At 53.4% G+C, this 18,222-nt stretch overlaps 3 protein-coding genes across 8 annotated transcripts in view; 1 reads left to right on the forward strand and 2 right to left on the reverse strand.

The window, feature by feature from the left end:
* The window catches only part of BORCS8 (BLOC-1 related complex subunit 8), a 25,528-nt gene extending 14,875 nt beyond the window's left edge, over positions 1-10,653 (reverse strand). Inside the window, exons 1-5 of one of the 2 annotated variants that reach the window (XM_059060789.2) lie at positions 10,020-10,137; positions 6,620-6,732; positions 6,078-6,142; positions 3,413-3,523; positions 1,877-1,952 (exon numbers count right to left, since the gene is read on the reverse strand). In XM_059060789.2, the coding sequence (XP_058916772.1) occupies positions 1,919-1,952; positions 3,413-3,523; positions 6,078-6,142; positions 6,620-6,732; positions 10,020-10,056 (360 nt within the window). In that variant the 5' untranslated portion in view covers positions 10,057-10,137 and the 3' untranslated portion in view covers positions 1,877-1,918. Of the gene's footprint in view, positions 1-1,876; positions 1,953-3,412; positions 3,524-6,077; positions 6,143-6,619; positions 6,733-10,019 lie in introns of both variants that reach the window. The other variant, XM_059060787.2, reaches the window with a different exon arrangement.
* On the forward strand, positions 10,172-15,692 carry RFXANK (regulatory factor X associated ankyrin containing protein). Of its 5 annotated transcripts, none has more exons than XM_059060792.2 (10): positions 10,172-10,248; positions 10,848-10,987; positions 11,504-11,697; positions 12,923-13,006; positions 13,147-13,212; positions 13,475-13,575; positions 13,751-13,876; positions 14,280-14,346; positions 14,758-14,838; positions 15,474-15,692. In XM_059060792.2, the coding sequence occupies exons 3-10, from the start codon at positions 11,511-11,513 to the stop codon at positions 15,542-15,544; spliced, it is 783 nt and encodes a 260-aa protein (XP_058916775.1). In that variant the 5' UTR covers positions 10,172-10,248; positions 10,848-10,987; positions 11,504-11,510; the 3' UTR covers positions 15,545-15,692. The 5 variants fall into 5 exon arrangements, with proteins under 5 accessions (XP_058916775.1, XP_058916773.1, XP_066888655.1 ...); XM_059060790.2 differs by having other exon boundaries at positions 12,926-13,006; XM_067032555.1 differs by lacking the exon at positions 10,172-10,248 and having other exon boundaries at positions 10,796-10,987.
* Positions 15,198-17,298, reverse strand: NR2C2AP (nuclear receptor 2C2 associated protein). The gene is made up of 5 exons (XM_067032556.1): positions 16,880-17,298; positions 16,596-16,686; positions 16,268-16,373; positions 16,128-16,195; positions 15,198-15,873 (listed from the first exon to the last, which is right to left on the reverse strand). Exons 1-5 carry the CDS (start codon positions 16,915-16,917, stop codon positions 15,754-15,756), a joined length of 423 nt encoding a protein of 140 aa, XP_066888657.1. The 5' UTR covers positions 16,918-17,298; the 3' UTR covers positions 15,198-15,753.
* Between the last annotated feature and the right edge of the window lie 924 nt (positions 17,299-18,222).

Raw genomic sequence — 18,222 nt, forward strand, 5'->3', positions numbered from 1 at the left:
AGGGTCTGGGTGTGAATCCTGGCATTTCCGGTCACAGGCGGTGACCCTGCCTCTCGCCTCTCTGAGCCTCAGTTTCCTCTTCTGTAAAATGAGGCTGTGTGTAGAGCCCGGGGCCTGGGGAAGCAGGGGAGGCCAAGACTTGACCCTGTGAAGGTCACCTACAACCCTTGTGGGGGGCAGTCTGGGGAGAAGTGGGAGTGGAGGCTCTGAGGTAGGGAGTGGGGCGGCAATTCTGGGGAGGAGCAGAGCAGGGTCTGTAGGTGGGATCAGGAGGAGCCACAGAGCAGTTTGTTCTGAGGGGGCGCAGCAGTAGCAGTAAAGGGACAGCAGATGACCCAGGATGTTCATGGCCTGCCTGGAGGCTCCAGGCAGGAGCAGGAGAAACACACTGACTGGACGGGTGGAGAGGGCAGCATCTTTGAGGCTTGAGGGTGGGAGGCACCAGGGCTCAGAAGATAGGATGGGGGAGATGGTGGGGTGTGGGTCCAGGGCTGGTGGGCAACACTGGGTGGGGAAATGGGGTGGGTTGCTGACCCCCTTGGCAACCCCTCTTGCTCCAGGCCCTCCCAGATGTCCCCCAAGCGACCCCACAGTCTGTGGGATTCCTCACCACCCCTATGCCCAGAGCTAAGCCCATCACATAGCAAGTGCCCGATAAGAACTCTGACTGCACACCCATGAACTCTGCTGCCTCTTGGCTCTCGGGGCTGCTGCTCTAGGAGCTGTGGGGGCCCTGTCCCCTCCCATGCCTCCCTTGACCCTCTGAGAAGACCTCCACAGCACAGAGCACAATCACAGTAAATGAGCGGGGACTGTGAGAGCTACACAAGCTGCCGGCTCAGTCAGCCCCTTGGGTACCTCCAATCTTGCCTGTGTCTGCCCTGCATGAGCACAGAATAACAAGACACTAAGCCTTTCTTGGTGCCACGCTCTCCTCAGACAGTCAACCACACCTCCCAGTACTGAAGCCCTCCTGCAGTCCTCTCCCATCTGGTCCTGGTCATGTGACTGGCCTTGACCAATGGGACAGCCATAACTGAAGCAAGGGAAGGCTGGATGAACACCTGGGCACCCAACCACCAGGAGAATCTTGGGCTGTCCTGCTGGAGAGGCCACGTGGAGGACCAGACACCCCCCTCCCCACCAGCAGCAGACAGCACTGGTCAAGGGCCAGATGTGAGGCTACTTCTGACTATCTGGCCCCATCAAGCTCCCACAAGAGGTACAAGTAGCACCCAGGTGAGCCCAGCAAAACTGCCCGGCTGAGTCCAACCCAAACTATATGACCGTAAGCAGGCAAATGATTGGTGTCATAAGCCACTAAGTTTTGGGATAGTTTGTCATGCAGCAGTAGCTGACTGCTACAATACACATCACTGTATGCAGCTGCGCCTAATGAAGCACTCTGACAGAAGAGAAAAGCAGAGACCAGAGTGGGGAGGGACTTGCTCAGGGTCACACAGCAGGTCAGCAGTAGAATGAAGATTCCAGAGCTGGGTGGATAACAGTCCTGCTGGGCTCTGCCTGAGACAATGCGTTTGGGTAAAGCAAGCAGCTGGCATGTGGAAGGGTATAGAAAATGGGGCTCCCCTGTCTTGGGGGGCAGGGGTCCTTGGGATCAGGACAGGGCCTGTGGCCTGGATAAGGGGCAGGAAGATGACAGAGAAAGCACAAGGGAGATGGGCTGACAACAGCCCTGAGCAGCAGAGGGCACAAGGTGCCCCTACCCTCTAGCCTCCCACGGATGAAACCATCCTACAAGCCCAGGGAGAAAATTCGAGTGGTTAGTCAAGGAGGTCCGTTCTTGGATGCCGAGAGCGTAGGTTAGTTCAGAGCAAGGAGCACGGAGAGGCTTATGGCCCCACTTGGCACTGACCTGAGTCAGAGGGGCCAAAGCACCTCCAAGTCTCTTCCAGGATCAGGCTGAAGAGGGCAGAGGTGGTTCCTCGGGGCTGGAACAAAACATGTGCAGCGTCCATGAGGCTGAGGTCAGAGGCCATGAGGCCTGCTCGGCTAGGCTGGATTGTGCATTGGGGTCACACTCCAGTCCCCCAAAACCCCTGGCCTGAGCCTTCAGGGCATCCTCTGTAAAAATGGGACCAGCCACCCACTTCAGAGGTCGTGCCTGGGTCTCACGTAGGACTGGGAGCTTCAAACCCCCGGGGCTTGCAAAGAGACGCAATAGCAGGTGAGTAGCTACTATGCAAGCTACTACTGGTGTCTTTCAGAGGCACGTTGCATTTTTGCAACAGCAGGCAGAAGCAGGCCTTTTGGAAGCAGCTGGGAAACCGAGTTAAAAGTGAAAGCTATGGTTTTTGAGGCCCTACTGTGTGTACGGCACTGTGCAAGCCTTGATGCAGTAAACTCCAGTCCCAATGGCTGTCACCCACCCGGGGCAGAGCAGCCAGAGCCAGATGGTTATTTAGTGCAAGTGAACCATCATGAACCCCTCTCACGCTACCCTCAGAGGGCAGGTTGCTGCACATCCCTTCTTACACATTTGCAAGGCTTTTTTGGTTTGTTGTTGTTTGTTTTTTGTTTTTAAGGCTTTTTTGGTTTTGACAGTTCTTTTGTCTCAATTATCACAGGCAGCAACACAGTTTTTTTTTCCTTTCTAAGTGCCTGGTCGGGGACAGGCATGCCAGAACCCCACACTGCAGGAGCCAGACACATCTCAAGGTTGAGTGATGGCTTATAGCACGTGTGTATGTGTTTACATGTGTGTTTATTAAGTTATAATGACAACCAAAACAAAAAGAGCTACTTCTCCAAAAACTCTCTCCCCGGTATGTAAGAACTGTAAGTATTGGCTCAAAGCCTCTTTCAACTCCGGGCACCCTCCCAGCTGCCCTCAAGGCCCCTGCCTACCCCCTGACCCCATCTCCCTTTCGCTCACCCACTGCAGCCACACCCGCCTCAGATGTTCCTCCAACACACCCAGCTCACCAGGCGCTGGGCCTTTGCCCTGCCACTGAAGTGCCTGGAGCACCAACCCTGGGTCATCTCTGTCTGCAGGTTGTTCAAGCCTCTGCTCACACCTCTGCCGCCTCCCCAGAGAGGCCCCCACAGCCCTTTTCCTCCTTCACATGTGTCTGAAATGTTCTTGTGTGTTCCGTGTTTACCTCGCTGCTGTATGTCTCCCCATGAGGACACGAGCACACCTGTCTTGGTCACTACCGTGTCCCCAGCACCCAGCCCAGGGCCAGGCACACAGCAGAGCTCAGGAGCTGGGTGCCGAGTGACTGAACTCTCCCTCTACAGACTCCAAAGGATGAAAGGAAGTCACCGGCCACCGTGAGATGAAGAGAGGGAGTTGTCTAAGGAGCGAGAAGCGGCAGTTCCTGGCTGCGCAGCGAAGGTCCTTACAGCAAGGAGGCTGAGAGCAGCAGGGGCGGGCGGTCCCGGGAACTACCTGTGGCCCTGGGCTGTGGCGTTCATGTGGTCTCGGATGCTGATGGCCTGTTTGAGGAGGCCCTCCACGCTGCGGAAGTAGACGCTGCTGTCGACAAGGTTCTTCACGGCGCTGAAATGGGAGGATGGACCCAGTCAGTGGCACCACGCTCTCTTCGCCCCCCCAACCAGAGCTCAACGGATGCCTGTGTGGGCCGGCACTCATCAGGCACCTGGAGGATTCCATGGGCCTCCCTGAGGGCTCACTGTGGGCTTAAAGTTTAGATTTCCCTATGCAACAGAGCACTGGATGGCAACACGCAACTTTCACTTAACGGCTGCTAGACCATCTAATGCTTTGAAGGAGTTATAAGCATGCAAAAGTGACCTCAAAAATATCTTGCTTTCCTCTTAGGTAACCTATTCCTGCCTCTGAAGGAAGCTTGTCAACTGGACTGTGAAAAGCTCTAGAGGTGAGTTTAGACTCATCGCCATTAGAGAGGCACCACTGCCAAGCTGTGCTAAGCTCTGGTGTTGAAGCCACATTGACGGATGTCTAATGAAAATGTCCCTTCCAACAGCACTACAGGAACATATTCACCAAGCCACGCGGGGCCTTGCTAACGCCAGACAGTTGCCTGTGCAACGACACCTGCAGTAAAAATAAGAGGGTCGTTTTAAAGTCCTTCTATTAAAGACAAAGAAATCACTCCCATTTATTATCAGTCAGGGACCTGCTTATGGCTATGAGATCAAATGGCGGGAGCACTGGCTGTTGCCCGCTCTGTTAACTTGCTCATCTGACACCACCAAATGTAGTCAGCTTTCCTAGTGCCCGTCCACCTTGATAAAAGCTATCTAACATAAGCTCACTACCGAACAGTTCACCCCAACCAATATACCATTTTAATGTCTTTCGGTTTTACACCAACCATTAACACTGCATAAAGTATTTCGACAACTAAAAGGGCACTTTCATGTCCGTGAAGGAAACAGTCTTTCAGCATTAGAGAAATTCACATCTCACTAAAGAGAAGTGCTCAGAGCTCGGAGTAGACTGGCCCCCTGCCTAGCCCAGGGCTGCTAAGCATTTGAAATATGGTTCATGACACTGAGGAGCTGAATCTTTCATTTGATTTCATTAAAATTTAAGTGTAAATAGCCACCTGGGATCCGGGCTCCTGCACTGGATAGCACGGCTAGAGGAACTGGGAGAAAGTACAGACTTTGATTTGTTCTTCTTTGAACCTGGACCTTTCTGATGAACTCTTGGCTGTCTGGGAACTATTCAGCAGCTGCGAGAAAAACTCCCATTTCTTTTCTACTCTTCCTGGAGCTAAGGAAGTTGTCTGTGACCACCATCCTCAGGAAGATGCCATCTGTCTGGGTCACCCTCCCGTCCCAGCAGAAGGGCCAAGGCTGGTGAAGGCGGAACTCCCAGCGGCACGACTTCCTGTCAAGGAACCTTCGACCACACAACAGAAACAGGCAGGCAAACCACACAGTGCCACGGACAGAGAGCTGCTGGGGAGCATCCAGCCTCCACCAAAACAACCCACAGCCCAAGCCAGGGGCAAACAGCACTCCTAATTAAAGTCGCCAACTCCTAAAGCAAACGGAACAAGCCAGGGCATGAAATACAGTCATGGGGAACAGAACCAACAGGAGCACAGGAGGCAAGGCTGGCAAAGCTACAATAATGGGAAGAAACACCAACTACTGCTTTTTATTCTCAGGTACATCTTTCACTTGGGGTTAAAAAATCTGGTATTTAGAGAAAGGTAAGCAAACAAAAATAATAAATGTATACCCACGGTCACAGAAGCTTTATTCATAGTAGCCAAAACATGGAAGCAACCCAAATGTCCATCAACAGATGAATGGATAAACAAAATGTGGTCCATCCATGATGGAATATTATTCAGCCCTAAAAATGGAAGGAAATTCTGACACATGCTACAATGTGGATGAACCTTGAAGACATTAAGGTAAGTGAAAGAAGATGGTCTCAGAAAGACAGATACTGTATGATTCCACTTATGTGAGGTCCCTAGAAAAGTCAGATTCTTAGACAGAAAGCAGAATGGTGGGTGCCAGGAATGGGGGGCAGGGAATAGGGAGTTAGTGTTTAATGGGGACAGAGTTGCAGTTCTGCAAGGTGAAAAGAATTCTGGAGGTGGATGGTGGGATAGTTGCATACCATTATGAGTGTATTTAATACCACTGAACTGTACACTTAAAAATGGTTAAGATGATGAATTTGCATCTTACCACAAGATAAAAAATTCGAAAGAAATAAAAATTTAAAAAGAAACAGTCATATTCATGTTTTGGCCCTCCCCCGCAGCTGCCATCCACCCCATCAGCCAGTCTGTGGTCCTGACTGTGGGTGGGAAACATTGGCCCCTTGAGGCACCTCCTGGAGTCCTTATCAGCCCCTCCTGTGACAGATGGGGAGGGGCTGAGGGCCGGGAAGAAGCCTGCCTGAGACACACGGGCATCAATCAAATATCGAGAAGCACAGGTCTGGGCTGGAATTTTGCCCTGTGGCCAGGTGAGTCCAGATCGGCATGCCTCCACTCAGGTGCGTTCGGCAGGGCAAGGCTCACGGGCAGCCGCCTGAGATGCCCCTGAACACCCGGGGCATAAAAGGGCAACCGTGGCAGTGCGGAGGCTGTGGCGCTCACCTGCAGGCGTACTCCACCGTGTAGATGGCTCCCTGGCTCTGCTCCTCCCACCGCTGCATGTCAGCCTGTGGGGGGGTTGGGGGCTGTTAGCAGGGGTGGCTGCTACCTCCATCCTCCCAGCTCTCTGGGATGGAGCACCCGAACACCAATCACCATGGCTGTAGACAGCAGCCCCCTCCAGCCCCTGATCCTTCCTCCTGCCACTCCCACCCCTCATCAGTCTGGGCTTTCTGTGGACACGTGGCGACTATGGCTCAGGGCCTTTGAGGAGGCTGTGCTCTCTGCCTGGCATATCCTTCCCTCATACGGCTGCCTCCTTCTCACCACACAGGTCGTAACTAATGCAGACCCTGCTGTCCCCTTCTTCCAAATCTGCCCCAGATCTGTCCACCCAGCCCCAATCTGGGCTGGTGGCCATGTGCCTCCTCGCTGGTGTCCCAGCCTTGACTCCTGCACCAACAGCTCCCGCTCCACAGAGTAGGCCCCAGCTCACAAGGTGCAGACCCTGGGAGAGGTCGGTGGCTGGGGCGGGGACGGCTCACCTTATGCTGGGCCAGCTCAGGCAGAGAGCGGCGCACATGCTCCTGCAGCCGGTACAGGGCCACGGATGGCTCGTTGGCCAGGACGTAGACACTCTCAGTGAACTTGTCTGTTACTGGGTCCAGGATCGACATTCGGCGAAGTGGGACGGGAGGGTAGGGTGGACAGGGAGTCAAGGAGACAAAGCATCAGACTCCTGGTTGCTCAACCCGTGAGTCCAGCCAGAGTAGAGAGGAGTATCCAGTGTCCCTCCCAGTGGCTGGGTCACCTGTGGCCCCAGTGATGGGTTGCAGGAGATGGTCACAGCAGGGCCGAACAACTCCATCTGGGAGTCACAAAAGGGCCTTAATCTTTTTTTTTTTTTTTTTAATAAATGTATGTATGTATGTATGTATTTATGGCTGCGTTGGGTCTTCGTTGCTGCACGTGGGCTTTCTCTAGTTGTGGCGAGCAGGTGCTACTCTTCGTTGTGGTGCGGGGGCTTCTCATTGCGGTGGCTTCTCTTGCTGTGGAGCATGGGCTCTAGGTGCGCGGGCTTCAGTAGTTGTGGCACGTGGGCTCAGTAATTGTGGCTCGCAGGCTCTAGAGCACAGGGCCTCAATCTTGATGACATTAATGTATCTAGTGAATTCATGATCTTTCCCTTCCCAGACCCACTTACAGTGGACACTGCTGCCACCTGCTCGGATCTACTCACATTCCTTTTACCCCAGTGACAAAATCCAAGATTCTTCTTCGGATGCCCACTGGCTACCGGACCCAAAAGTGCCTGGAAGTTTACATGGGTGGATGGCTCTCAGCCATGACTGACCACCGAGGGGTAGGAAAGCCCATGTCCTGCACTGTGTGTTGGAACAACTCAGAGGTGTGACCCATCCCCGTGAGCTCCCCTGTGCGAACAGACTGTGGCTTCTTTCTGCAGGATTTTACCTGAGGTCACTCCTTGCTCAGCTTCCTCCCCGGACCTGTCCTGTTTCCCCCCTCTCCTCTGTGGGGTTCTCTTGGTAAGCTGACTACACACAAATCCTCATCCCAGGGTCTGCTTCAACAAACAGCAGCCAGCTTGCTGTCCCTGCCCTTCCTACCCCATCAATGAGCAGACCCTGCTTGTTCTGTTGCAAAACAAAGCCCAGAACTCACCCATTCTTAACACTGTACTGCCCTCGCTGGTCCAGACATAGCTGTCTCCCACCTGGATGCCAAACTCAGCTGCTCCCTGGTCTCCCCACTACCACTCCTGCCAACAATCCAATCCCCACAAAACAGATGGCATGAGCTCCTAATAAACATATCAGATATGTCTTTCCCTTGGTTGAAACACTCCCATCAGCCAGAATTTAAATCTGCCTTCCTTAACATGGCCCTTAAGGCCCTGTATGTTCTACCTGCTGTTACCCCCCTCTGCCCTCCTTGGCCACTGCCCCAGGCACAATGGCCTCCTAGCTGGTCCTTGGACACTCTCAGCACTGTCGAAAAGAACTTTCTGCGATGATGGAAAGTTTCTATAATCTATACTGCCCAATATGGTAGCCACTAGTCACATATGGCTACTGAGCACTTGAAATGTGACTGATGTGACTCAGAAACTGAATTTTAAATTTTATCTAATTTTAATTAATTTAAATGTGCATAAGTACTGTGACCAGTAGCTACTGTATTACAGCACAGCTCTGAACACTTTGCCACCTCAGGGTCTTCATACCTGTTGATCCCACCACTGACACTGCCTCCCTCCGCCCCATCCCTCATTTCTCTTAATCCCTCATGTCTCAGCTCAAATGTCACCTCCTGGGCAAGGCTTTCCCTAACACCAAGCTTAATCAGATGTCCCTTCAGCTTCACTCTCAGCCTCAGCACTTTATTTCCCTTACACTTAAAATCTCACTCTATCTTTTTCTTAAATTTTATATTGGAGTATAGTTGATTTACAATGTTGTGTTAGTTTCAGGTGTAAAAATTCTCATTCTTTATTAGGTTACATGTTTACCTAAAACTTGATTTGTGAGGGCGTGGGCTTCTCTGAGCCTGTTTCCTCATATGCAAAATGGAATGATAAAGGTACCCATCTCAAGGTTTGTTACAGAGATGGACCCCATGCTATTGCGCAGGGCAGTGTAGTTGGTGAGGGAGAGAACCCACGTGTGTCTGGGAGTCAAGGGAGGATGAATATGAGTCTGTCCAGTTTGGGTTTGTCCAGCTCACCATGGTGTCCTGACTCAGGCAGAGCCCAGCCTGCCACCTCCAAACTGTGTGTCCTCTTACCTTCTTAGGCCTCCTTGTTTTGAAAATGAGCACAGTAGCTTACACACCTCACAGTGCTATTATGAAGGATATGGAATTACATGTACTTGTGACTTCTAAATAATTAACTAGTGGGAGTTGCCTGGTGGCCTAGGGCTTAGGATTCCGGGCTTTCACTGCTGTGGCCCAGGGTTCAATCCCTGGTGGGGGAACTGAGATGTCGCAAACCGCCTAGCGCAGCCAAGAAATAACAAACTATAAACAAATAAATTTGTAAAAAAAAAAAAAAAAAAGAAAAAGAAAAAACTAGTAATAACATATATAATAAAGTAACAAAGACATTTATACTTTAAAAATAACTTGTGGCATTTTGTAATTTGTAACTATGTAATTTACATATATTTGATAAGTCGATGTAAATATATGCAAATGCACAAATACAAAGGAAACAATACGCACAGCAACTGCCACGCCCCAAGAGTTCTTCCAATTCTTTACAAATATCAGATTATTGGGGGCTGGGGCTTCCCTGGTGGTGCAGTGGTTAAGAATCAGCCTGCCAATGCAGGGAAAAAGGGTTCCAGCCCTGGTCCGGGGAGATCTCACATGCCGCGGGGCAACTAAGCACGGGTTTTACAACTACTGAGCCTGCGCTCTAGAGCCCGTGAGCCACAACTACTGAGCCCGTGAGCCACAACTACTGAGCCTGTGTGCCACAACTACTGAAGCCCGCGCACCCAGAGCCCGTGCTCCGCAACAAGAAAACCCACCGCAGTGAGAAGCCTCCGCACCGCAAGTAAGAGTAGCCCCCACTCACCGCAACTAGGGAAAGCCCGCACAGCAACCAAGACACAACACAGCCAAAAATAAATAAATAAATTAATTTTAAAAAATTTTATCAAGTTACTGAATTATCACAACAATTTTATGGGGGGAGGGAGGGAGTGAGTCTATTACACTCCCCATTCTACAGATGACAAAATCGAGGAACAGAGACTTTCTAAAGGTTTCAAAACTAGTCAGCGGCCGAGCCGCGATTTCGTGGCAGTTCAATCACAGTTCCCAAACGCTCCCTCCGCGCCTTGGCCTTCTCCCGCCCCCACTCAGGTCGCCCTTTTACGAGTTCCTGACCCCTCCGCCCCGCCCGGGGCCCCACACCACCTTTCTTCCCTTTGAGCTGCATCTCGGGTTCCTCCATAGTGGCTGCAGCCCTATTTCGAGACAGGAAACGGAAGTCTGGGGTGGAGACAGCTGCCTAAACCGTCCCCGGGAAACTGGGGCACGCATTTCTCCAGTTCCGACACTCATTGGCCTGCCCTCCTCGATCTTTAGTCTACCCAGACAGGAGAAGGGCCGTGAGTTAGAGACTGGGGAAAGAGGCAATCGTCAGGTGGGTGACGAGGGACCAGAAACCCCTTGAAGCTCCAGGAGGGACGCTCAGGCGTGGGAGGGGGAACGGCGCCGTCCTTTACCGAACCCCTTTTCCGGGGGCAAATTGGGGGGAATACTCCACACACTGCCCACTTCGGGCCGTATACGTGGCCGTATAAACTCCCTTCTTGTACCCCTCTGCTGCCACCAAATTCCTGCACATACTCCTGAGCCCCCAGGACCGCACAGGAGACACTGTTATGGACGGGGTCGCCGTCTGTCCGAAGGTGGAGCCAACTGGCTCCGTCCGGGAAAACCTGTGGGTGATTTTGGGGATGAGTGAGGACAAGGTCAGGGAACTCTTGAGAGCCCTCTGAGGCCCCGCCCATCCCTCCCAGGATCCCTCCCGAGCGGCGGGGAAGAGGAAGCGCAGGCGCAATTGCACAGCTCTTGCCCTAGCGGAAGCCACGCCCCTCCCCCAAGCCTTAAAGGGCCAGAAACAGCTCCTACAGCTTCAACCCCTCCGCACTTTCGGGGAGGCGGGGGCGCGCAGGCGCAGTGGAGGCACTCTGCGGTGTGGGTAGCTATCGCGTATCAAGTTGCTCTCTGTCCCGGCAGAAGAAGCCAGGGCGCAGAGGGTCCAGGCTCCATTTTGCTACCCATTACATCAATTGGAAGAGAAAAGTTTGTGAGTTGGGCCCCCAAGTTTGGGGGGACCCGGGCTTGCGGCGTGGAGTGACAGAGGCGGCTCGTTGGAGGTGAGTGGACCTCCTTGATTGACTTGGGAGGGGCGGGTGGGATGCAACCAATCACATCTTTGTTGAGCCCTCACTCATTCTAGGGATTCCCCCTCCTCAAAAAAAAAAAAAAAAAAAAAACCACAGCGGACGTTTAAGATCTGCCCGTGTATCAGGCCTCCTGCTTAGATATTTAGAGACATGATTTTTTTTAGTCCTCCTTTCCCCCATTTTATTAATGAAGACACTGAGGCTTAGAGAAATTAAGTAATGTGCCCAAGTTTTCACAGCCTATAAGTGGAGGGATTCAAACCCAGATGGCTGGCCCCAGAGCCAGGGCTTTTAAGCAATGCATGTTGTATGTGCTCTGGTGTTTGGGAGGAGTGGGCCTGAGAAGCAGTTGGACTCTGGTTTTAATTTCCTGGCTGAGTTTTAGTTTACCCACCCTCACTGTGTGAGGCCGGGTGTGCAGTCAGTGCCTATTTAATGAGTTGTCAATAATTATTGCCATCTCTCCCTGTTTGGCCTTTCCACCAGCTTCCCCATGGAGCCCACCCAGCCTGCAGAGGATCTCAGCCTGACCCAGCAGCCTTCTACCCCAGAATTTGGGGACCCCGAAGACCCCAGGGGTGAGGCCCCTGATGGCTCAGACACTGTGGTCCTTAGTCTCTTCCCCTGCACCCCGGAGCCTGGGAATCCTGAACCAGATGCTTGTACCTCCTCACCTCAAGGTAGGATACTTACCCTGGACTCCTGCTTCTGCGATGCAAGAATGGTGGAATGTCAGGCCCAAGATGGGACTTCTGTCTTTGTGTCCTTGGATGTGTCTTCCATCTCCACCCTGTGAGGGGTTGCTTATTATTATTTTTTTTAATTGTGGTAAAATTCACGTAACATAAAAGTTACCATTTTAACCAGAATTTCTTACAATTCAGTGGCAGTAAGTACATTCACAATGGTGTATAACTTCCACCTCTATGTAGTCCTAGAACATTTCCATCACCCCCCAGACCCATTAGCAGTCACTCCCCATTCCCCTTCTCCAGCCCTTGGGAAGCAAAAATCTGCTTTCTGTATCTATGGATTTGCCTGCTCTGGACATTTCATATAAATGGGTTCATACAACATGTGGCCCTTCCCGTTCTGGCTCCTTTCACTCAGCAAGATGTTTTGAAGGTTCATCCACATTGTATGGTGTGTCAGTGCTTCATCCCTTTTATAGCTGAATGATATTCCACAGTATGGCTGGACCACATTTAGTTTATTCATTGATGCATTGATGGACATTTGGGTTGTTCCCCTTTTAGTGACTGAATAGTGCTGTTGTGAACATGCGTGTACAAGTTGTTGTCTGAACACATGATTTCAACTGTTTGGGGTAGATACCTAGGAGTGGAATTGCTGGGTCAGATGATAATTCTGTTTGACTTATCAAGGACCCAAGGGTTTCTTTTGACTTGAATCCTTGAACATGTCTAACTCAGTTGCCCTGGGGCCTTTGTCCCTACCATTCCCTGTGTGAAATGCTCTTCCCACACCTCTCCCCAGATTTCTTCAACTGGCCAAGCTCTCGGTTGGTGTTATCTCCTTGGAGTGACCCTCCCTGACCATTTTCTTTAAAAGGGACTCACCCTCTGCCCTCCCTTCTTTCCACCCCCTTCCACCTGCTTTTCATTTCTCCTGAACACGTATTTCAACTTAAGCTCTCATTCTATTTCTCCATTTCTGTCTGACTCCCAAATTTTTCCATGGGCCCCTTGAGGGCAGGGACTGTCTCGTTTATGCAGAACCTTGCCAGAGGCGGAGGAGAAATCCACACCCTGGGTATCTGGGAGGATGGAGTGAGTGAATAGTGGAGCCAGGCACTGTCTCTGGTAGTTCCAAGCCCCAAGGGTCTGGTCTGAAGCCCAAGACATACTGGGGAATGAGGGGAAACTGAGGCCCTTTCTCTCCCAGCAGGCAGCTCCCTAAAGCACTCCACGACCCTCACCAACCGGCAGCGGGGGAATGAGGTATCAGCCCTGCCGGCCACCTTGGACTGTGAGTGGGACCCCGGTCCCCACGGGGGAGAGAAGTAGTGGGCTGGAAGGGGCTAAGAGGAGCAACTTTGGACAAGGAATAAACTGGGGCATGGAGCTCAGATGGGACAGGTGAGGACTCTACCTCTCTCTGCCCCCCAGCCCTGTCCATCCACCAGCTCGCGGCCCAGGGGGAGCTAAGCCAACTGAAGGAGCATCTGAGGAAAGGTGTGTGCCCACGCTCGTGTGCCGGTGTGTCCGTGCCTGTGTGACCTCACATGCTGGTGTGTGCATGTGGCTGCTGACATGACCTGAGTCTCCACATGTGTACCTATGTCTGTACGTGTGTCTGAGCATGTCCGTGCGTGCATCCACATGTATGCTTCCCCGCCCCACATCTGACCCCAGCTGCCTGCCCTGCCCCCAATTCCGCAGCATTGGGGAGAGTGGGCAGGGGTGCATCCCAGTGGTACCACCCCCCTCCTGCCAGGAGACAACCTCATCAACAAGCCGGACGAGCGAGGCTTCACCCCCCTCATCTGGGCCTCCGCCTTTGGAGAGATCGAGACCGTCCGCTTCTTGCTTGAGTGGGTGCGTCCCAGCCCAGCTGGGGGCTTCCTGGGGATTCGAGGGCGGGCCAGGGTCTCAGCTGAGTCTGCTGGTGCTGTGTCTGTAAGATGGAGCTAACATGGGGACCCCAAGATTGCAGGGGATGCACCCACCCTTTTGCCCCCCTTCTGTCACTGTCCCCCTCTGTTCCCTCCAGGGTGCCGACCCCCACATCCTGGCAAAGGAGCGGGAGAGCGCCCTGTCACTGGCCAGCACAGGTGGCTACACAGACATTGTAGGGCTGCTGCTGGAGCGCGATGTGGACATCAACATTTATGACTGGGTAAGGCGCCACCCACTGGCCCTGTGCACCTCACAGGGTACCAAGCTGGCTCTGGGCGCTAAGAACGCAAGACAGACCCATCCCCAAGCGTCATACAGCTCCCAGGTTTTTTGCGGGGGGCGGGGTTAGCCGACGACACATAAACAGCTCAGGTATAGTGAATAACACTATGTTGGCAGATACACAGACAGCTAGCTGCAAGAGCCCAGAGGCTGCCTGTAGAGCCAAGGTAAGTCAGGATGGGCTTCCTGGAAGAAGGGGCATCTAAGCTGAGACCTAAAGGAGAAGCTAGATGGGCCAAGTGACAAGCAGAAGGAGGAACCATATTAAATTGGTGGGTGTGGGGTGTCGTGAGAATCTGGAAAAGATAGTGTTGCTTGACCCCTACCCCTGTCCCTGACAGAATGGAGGGACACCACTTCTGTATGCCGTGCATGGGAACCATGTGAAGTGCGTGGAGGCCTTGCTGGGTGAGTAGGAGTAGAGGCTAGCCTGAGGGGCCCTAGAGCCCCACCTGGCTCTGCAGGAATCCTGAGGGCCAGGGAAGGGTCTGAGCTCTGCTTGAACAGCTCTTGGGATGGGTGGCTGCTGCCTGCTTTGCCCAGAGGATTGATGTGGGGACAGGAGGTGGCAGGAATAGCACAGGGGTCTGGCCGACTAGGTTGAGAACCCACACCCTGCGTGCCTCAGAGACCCTGGAGGTGGAGATGCTATTGGCCACATTCATCAGAGAGGTCAGGCTCTTGTCCAAGACCACACAGCAACCAGCAGACCTGTGCCTGCATAGTGGGTAGTCACTGGACCTCCCGAGTCTCCGTGCCCCACCCGGGCTCCTGGTCCCCAGGCCCAGCCCTCCCTGTAGTGTGTGCTCTGCTTTGCAGCCCGAGGAGCTGATCTCACCACTGAGGCAGACTCCGGCTACACCCCAATGGACCTCGCCGTGGCCCTGGGATATAGGAAAGGTCAGCCCGAGGCACATGGGGCTAGTGACAGGGGCCATAATGGGGGGACATGTAGGCACTGAGAGGCCCAAAGGAGGCCCTGGCAGGGTGAGGATACCAGGAGGGCCACAGTTCACATGGCCATGGAGCCCAGCCCCCTCCACAGCAAGAGGTGGGTGTGAGTAGGGGCTGTAGGCAGACCCCAGTTTGACTCCCCACTTCAGAAAATGGGGGGATCCTAACAGAACTGACCCCCTGGGGTCATGTGGGGGTGTGTGTGGGAAATATCCCACTCCTTCCTTGAAGGAGTTTTATTCCATTTGAGACAAGTAATTCCTCACAGTCCTTCTCATCTTTTCATAAAAGTTTCAATTTGACAATTTTGTTTGGTAAGGAATATTTTTATAATTCTGAAAAGCCTACAAAAATGCATTTTTACAAACATAGGGGAAATAGAGGTTCCTATGAGGGGGGCCTCTGTCTTCCCAGCTGTACTCTGGCAAGGGCTTGGATTTGCCTGTGTATGAAATGGGTCCTCCATCCAGGTCCCAGGGCCGAGGCCCCTGTTCTTACCCTGAGGGGAAGGTACAGGGTGGCCTGTGCCTCTGCAGCCGCTGTTCAGTTCATGGCCCACCTTTTCCCTCTTCTGTTTCCAGTGCAACAGGTGATCGAGAACCACATCCTTAAACTCTTCCAGAGCAACCTGGTGCCCACCACCCCTGAGTGAACGCCGTCTGCCAGGGACTCAGACACTCAGGGAACAAAATGGTCGACCCAGATCTGGGGGAACCCCGAACTGGCTTCAAAGGCAGCTCCTGGACAGATGGTGGGAGGGGGCCCTTTCCAAGAGGAACCAATAAACCTTCTGTGCAGAACTTGAAGGACTTCACTGTGCTTCCCGGAGGACTTCCCGGAGGAGGCAGCCACCCAGTGGCCTCACACCTTCTTCTCCCCTAGCACCCGCAGGTGGTAGATGACCACTCGGCCAAAGAAATCAGTGGTGTCCTCAAATGTCACTTTCAGCCGGTCCACCTCAGCAGATGGCACAGGGAAAGTGTAAGCAGGGCAGTCAAGGAAAACAGATGCCTTATCTTTTCCCACCCACCAGCCCCAGCTCAGGTACTACAAATGTGCTGGGTGACCCAGCACACTGTGGGTCCCTCTGAAACTCTCACACAGAACAGATTATCATCAGCCCATTTTACAGGTGAAGCAGTGGAGACCCAGAGGCCAGTTGCTCAAGGTCACACGCCAGGGCCCACGGCTTTCAGATGCACAGACCACCCCACCCAGAGGCTGGGTCAGGATATCTGAAGCGAGTTGTTGTCCTCAGGATAAAAGTCCACAATCTTGCTAAGAGCCTCACTCCCCTGAGAACCTGCAGCAGAGAAAGGAGCAGTGAGGCCAGCGTACCCCCTCTAATCCCCCATCTTCCAGGGCCTTCCAGTACCTTCTAGGCGGCCCTGGCGACTGGAAAAGCCCCCCTGGAACTGGATCTGCAGCTGAGAGACACAGATGCGCTGGGGAAACTCCAGTATTACCCACTGGGAAGGGCCCTGGAAGCAGAGAAATAGAGGTCCATGGTCACTCCAGACTCAAAAGCCCTGCTGTGCCTCTCTCATTCAGAGTCCATGGTGGGTGGGGAACACAGTGAGCACGGGTTCCCTCCCTGGCCAACCTAACTGCCCAGCTGGGGTGCACCCAAATTCTCAGGGCGCCCTAGACCCCTGATTCTGATTCACACTAGGGGTGGAGGATCCAGGGAGAGGGCGCCTCACCTGGTCCGAGTTCCAGCAGGTCTCCTCGTCCTGGTCGAACAGGTGCTTCTTTCCAAACTGCCGAGTGTTACGATTCAGCACCGAACTCACCCTAGAGGCAACCAGAATCGGCGTGTGGAGAGGTGCTGAGCCCTGCGGCGAGGGCCCACCCACTACCGGGCCCACCCCTCCCTCGCCACCAGTTCCCCCATTTCTGTCCTCTAGGGAGGGACTATCCCAGGCCAACGGCCCCGTCCGCTACTGCCCACCGCCATTCACACTCCACCCCCGCCCGGGGCTCTCACCTGCTCACTGTCTCTGGACAAACCAAAGAGTGGGTCATCTCGGTTCCACAAGGCCTCGCAGGACTCAGAGCTGGGCTCAGTCCGGGTTCAAATCCCGGCCGCCAAAGCGCGACCTTGTTCACGCTCAGTCTTCACGTCCTCACCTGTGTAGCACGGCACAAGAACAGCCACTGCTCCGTCACTCCAGTCCTAAATGTCGCCTTGACCACCCCCTTGCCAGAAAAATTTGGAGTTTCGGGGACACTGCCGATGACCCGAGGCCAAGCCTTTCACAGTGGGTCCAAGGAAGGAAAACGGGTTTCCTGTGGGTTTCGGGAGCAGTCGCTCCCTCTCGGTGCCTCAGTTTCTCTGCAAACAGCTTGGGAAACCAACATTAGTACCCGGAACCGCGTGAACGCCGCGCAGGCGCAGAGTGCCTCAGGCGCGCCCAGCCCCCGCTCCCGGGGCGCGGTTTAGTTTGAGCCCCGCCCCCTCAGCGCCTGCCTCTTAAAAGGCCCTTGTCCAGTGATTGCCTATCCCTCGGAGCTGGATAATGGTGTGCCTACTGTGTGCGGGGAGCTGTCCTTTGGTGCCCGGGGTTATAGAGCTCTAGTTTTGATGTCCGAGAGCCTTCTTATATTGATGTCTTCCTACCTGCAGAATGAAGTCTGAAGTCGGCCGAATTCATTCCCTGATTGCAGTTGCCGCCTGGGAACCCCAGGCGGGTTCCCCCTCACTGACTCCCAGAGGCCAAAGGAAGAGTTGAGGAAGAGGCTACGATAGTGCGAGTACTGTACTGGGAGTCTTTATCAGCCTCGCGTGTCCCCACTGGGGCACAGGAGGCCCGGTTTCCAAATCTGTCTTCTTAGTAAATGCTGCCTGGGACAGGCTTCTTGGAGGAGGGGTAATGTGAGGTGGGTTTTGAAGAATGAAGAAGAGTTTGCCAAACTGGATTATACAAGGCCTCAGACACACGGCTAAAGGTTTGGTTCTCTGATTCACTAAACTGCCACTCCCTACTGCCCAACCCTGTGCTGAGTGATTCTGAGGACTGTGAGAGGCCTCAGTTCCAGCCCCATATCTGAAGATCTCCCAATCTGGGGAAGACAGAAATAGACACAAACACTCCCAGCCCCATGGGGCCAGGGCTGAGCCAGGGGGAGAGATAGGGCTAGGGAAGCAGGGGGTCTGCCTGGAGGGAGGGCTTCCTGGGAGAGGGGATATTGTCCTGCACTTTAATGGATGGGCAGGAATTCACCAGGGTGAGAAAAATTGGGGGGCGGTGGGGGCAGACAGGGTGAACAGCATAAGCAAAGGCCTAGTTGGATGAAAGACCATGAATTTGAATAAAATATGTGGAGCCA

The sequence above is a fragment of the Kogia breviceps genome, chromosome 4 (genome assembly GCF_026419965.1).
Source record: "Kogia breviceps isolate mKogBre1 chromosome 4, mKogBre1 haplotype 1, whole genome shotgun sequence".
NCBI lineage: Eukaryota > Metazoa > Chordata > Mammalia > Artiodactyla > Physeteridae > Kogia > Kogia breviceps.

Bases quoted from the DNA above. Each gene is read 5' to 3' on its own strand.
- NR2C2AP (XM_067032556.1), bottom strand. From the start codon at position 16,917: ATGACCCACTCTTTGGTTTGTCCAGAGACAGTGAGCAG. The intron at 16,196-16,267 runs GTACTGGAAGGC...TCTCTGCTGCAG, and splicing joins TCGCCAGGGCCGCCTAGAAG to GTTCTCAGGGGAGTGAGGCT. The intron at 15,874-16,127 runs ATATCCTGACCC...TGCCCTGCTTAC, and splicing joins AGGACAACAACTCGCTTCAG to ACTTTCCCTGTGCCATCTGC.
- RFXANK (XM_059060792.2), top strand. From the start codon at position 11,511: ATGGAGCCCACCCAGCCTGCAGAGGATCTCAGCCTGACCCAGCAGCCT. The intron at 13,576-13,750 runs GTGCGTCCCAGC...TGTTCCCTCCAG, and splicing joins TCCGCTTCTTGCTTGAGTGG to GGTGCCGACCCCCACATCCT. The intron at 14,839-15,473 runs GTCAGCCCGAGG...TTCTGTTTCCAG, and splicing joins GGCCCTGGGATATAGGAAAG to TGCAACAGGTGATCGAGAAC.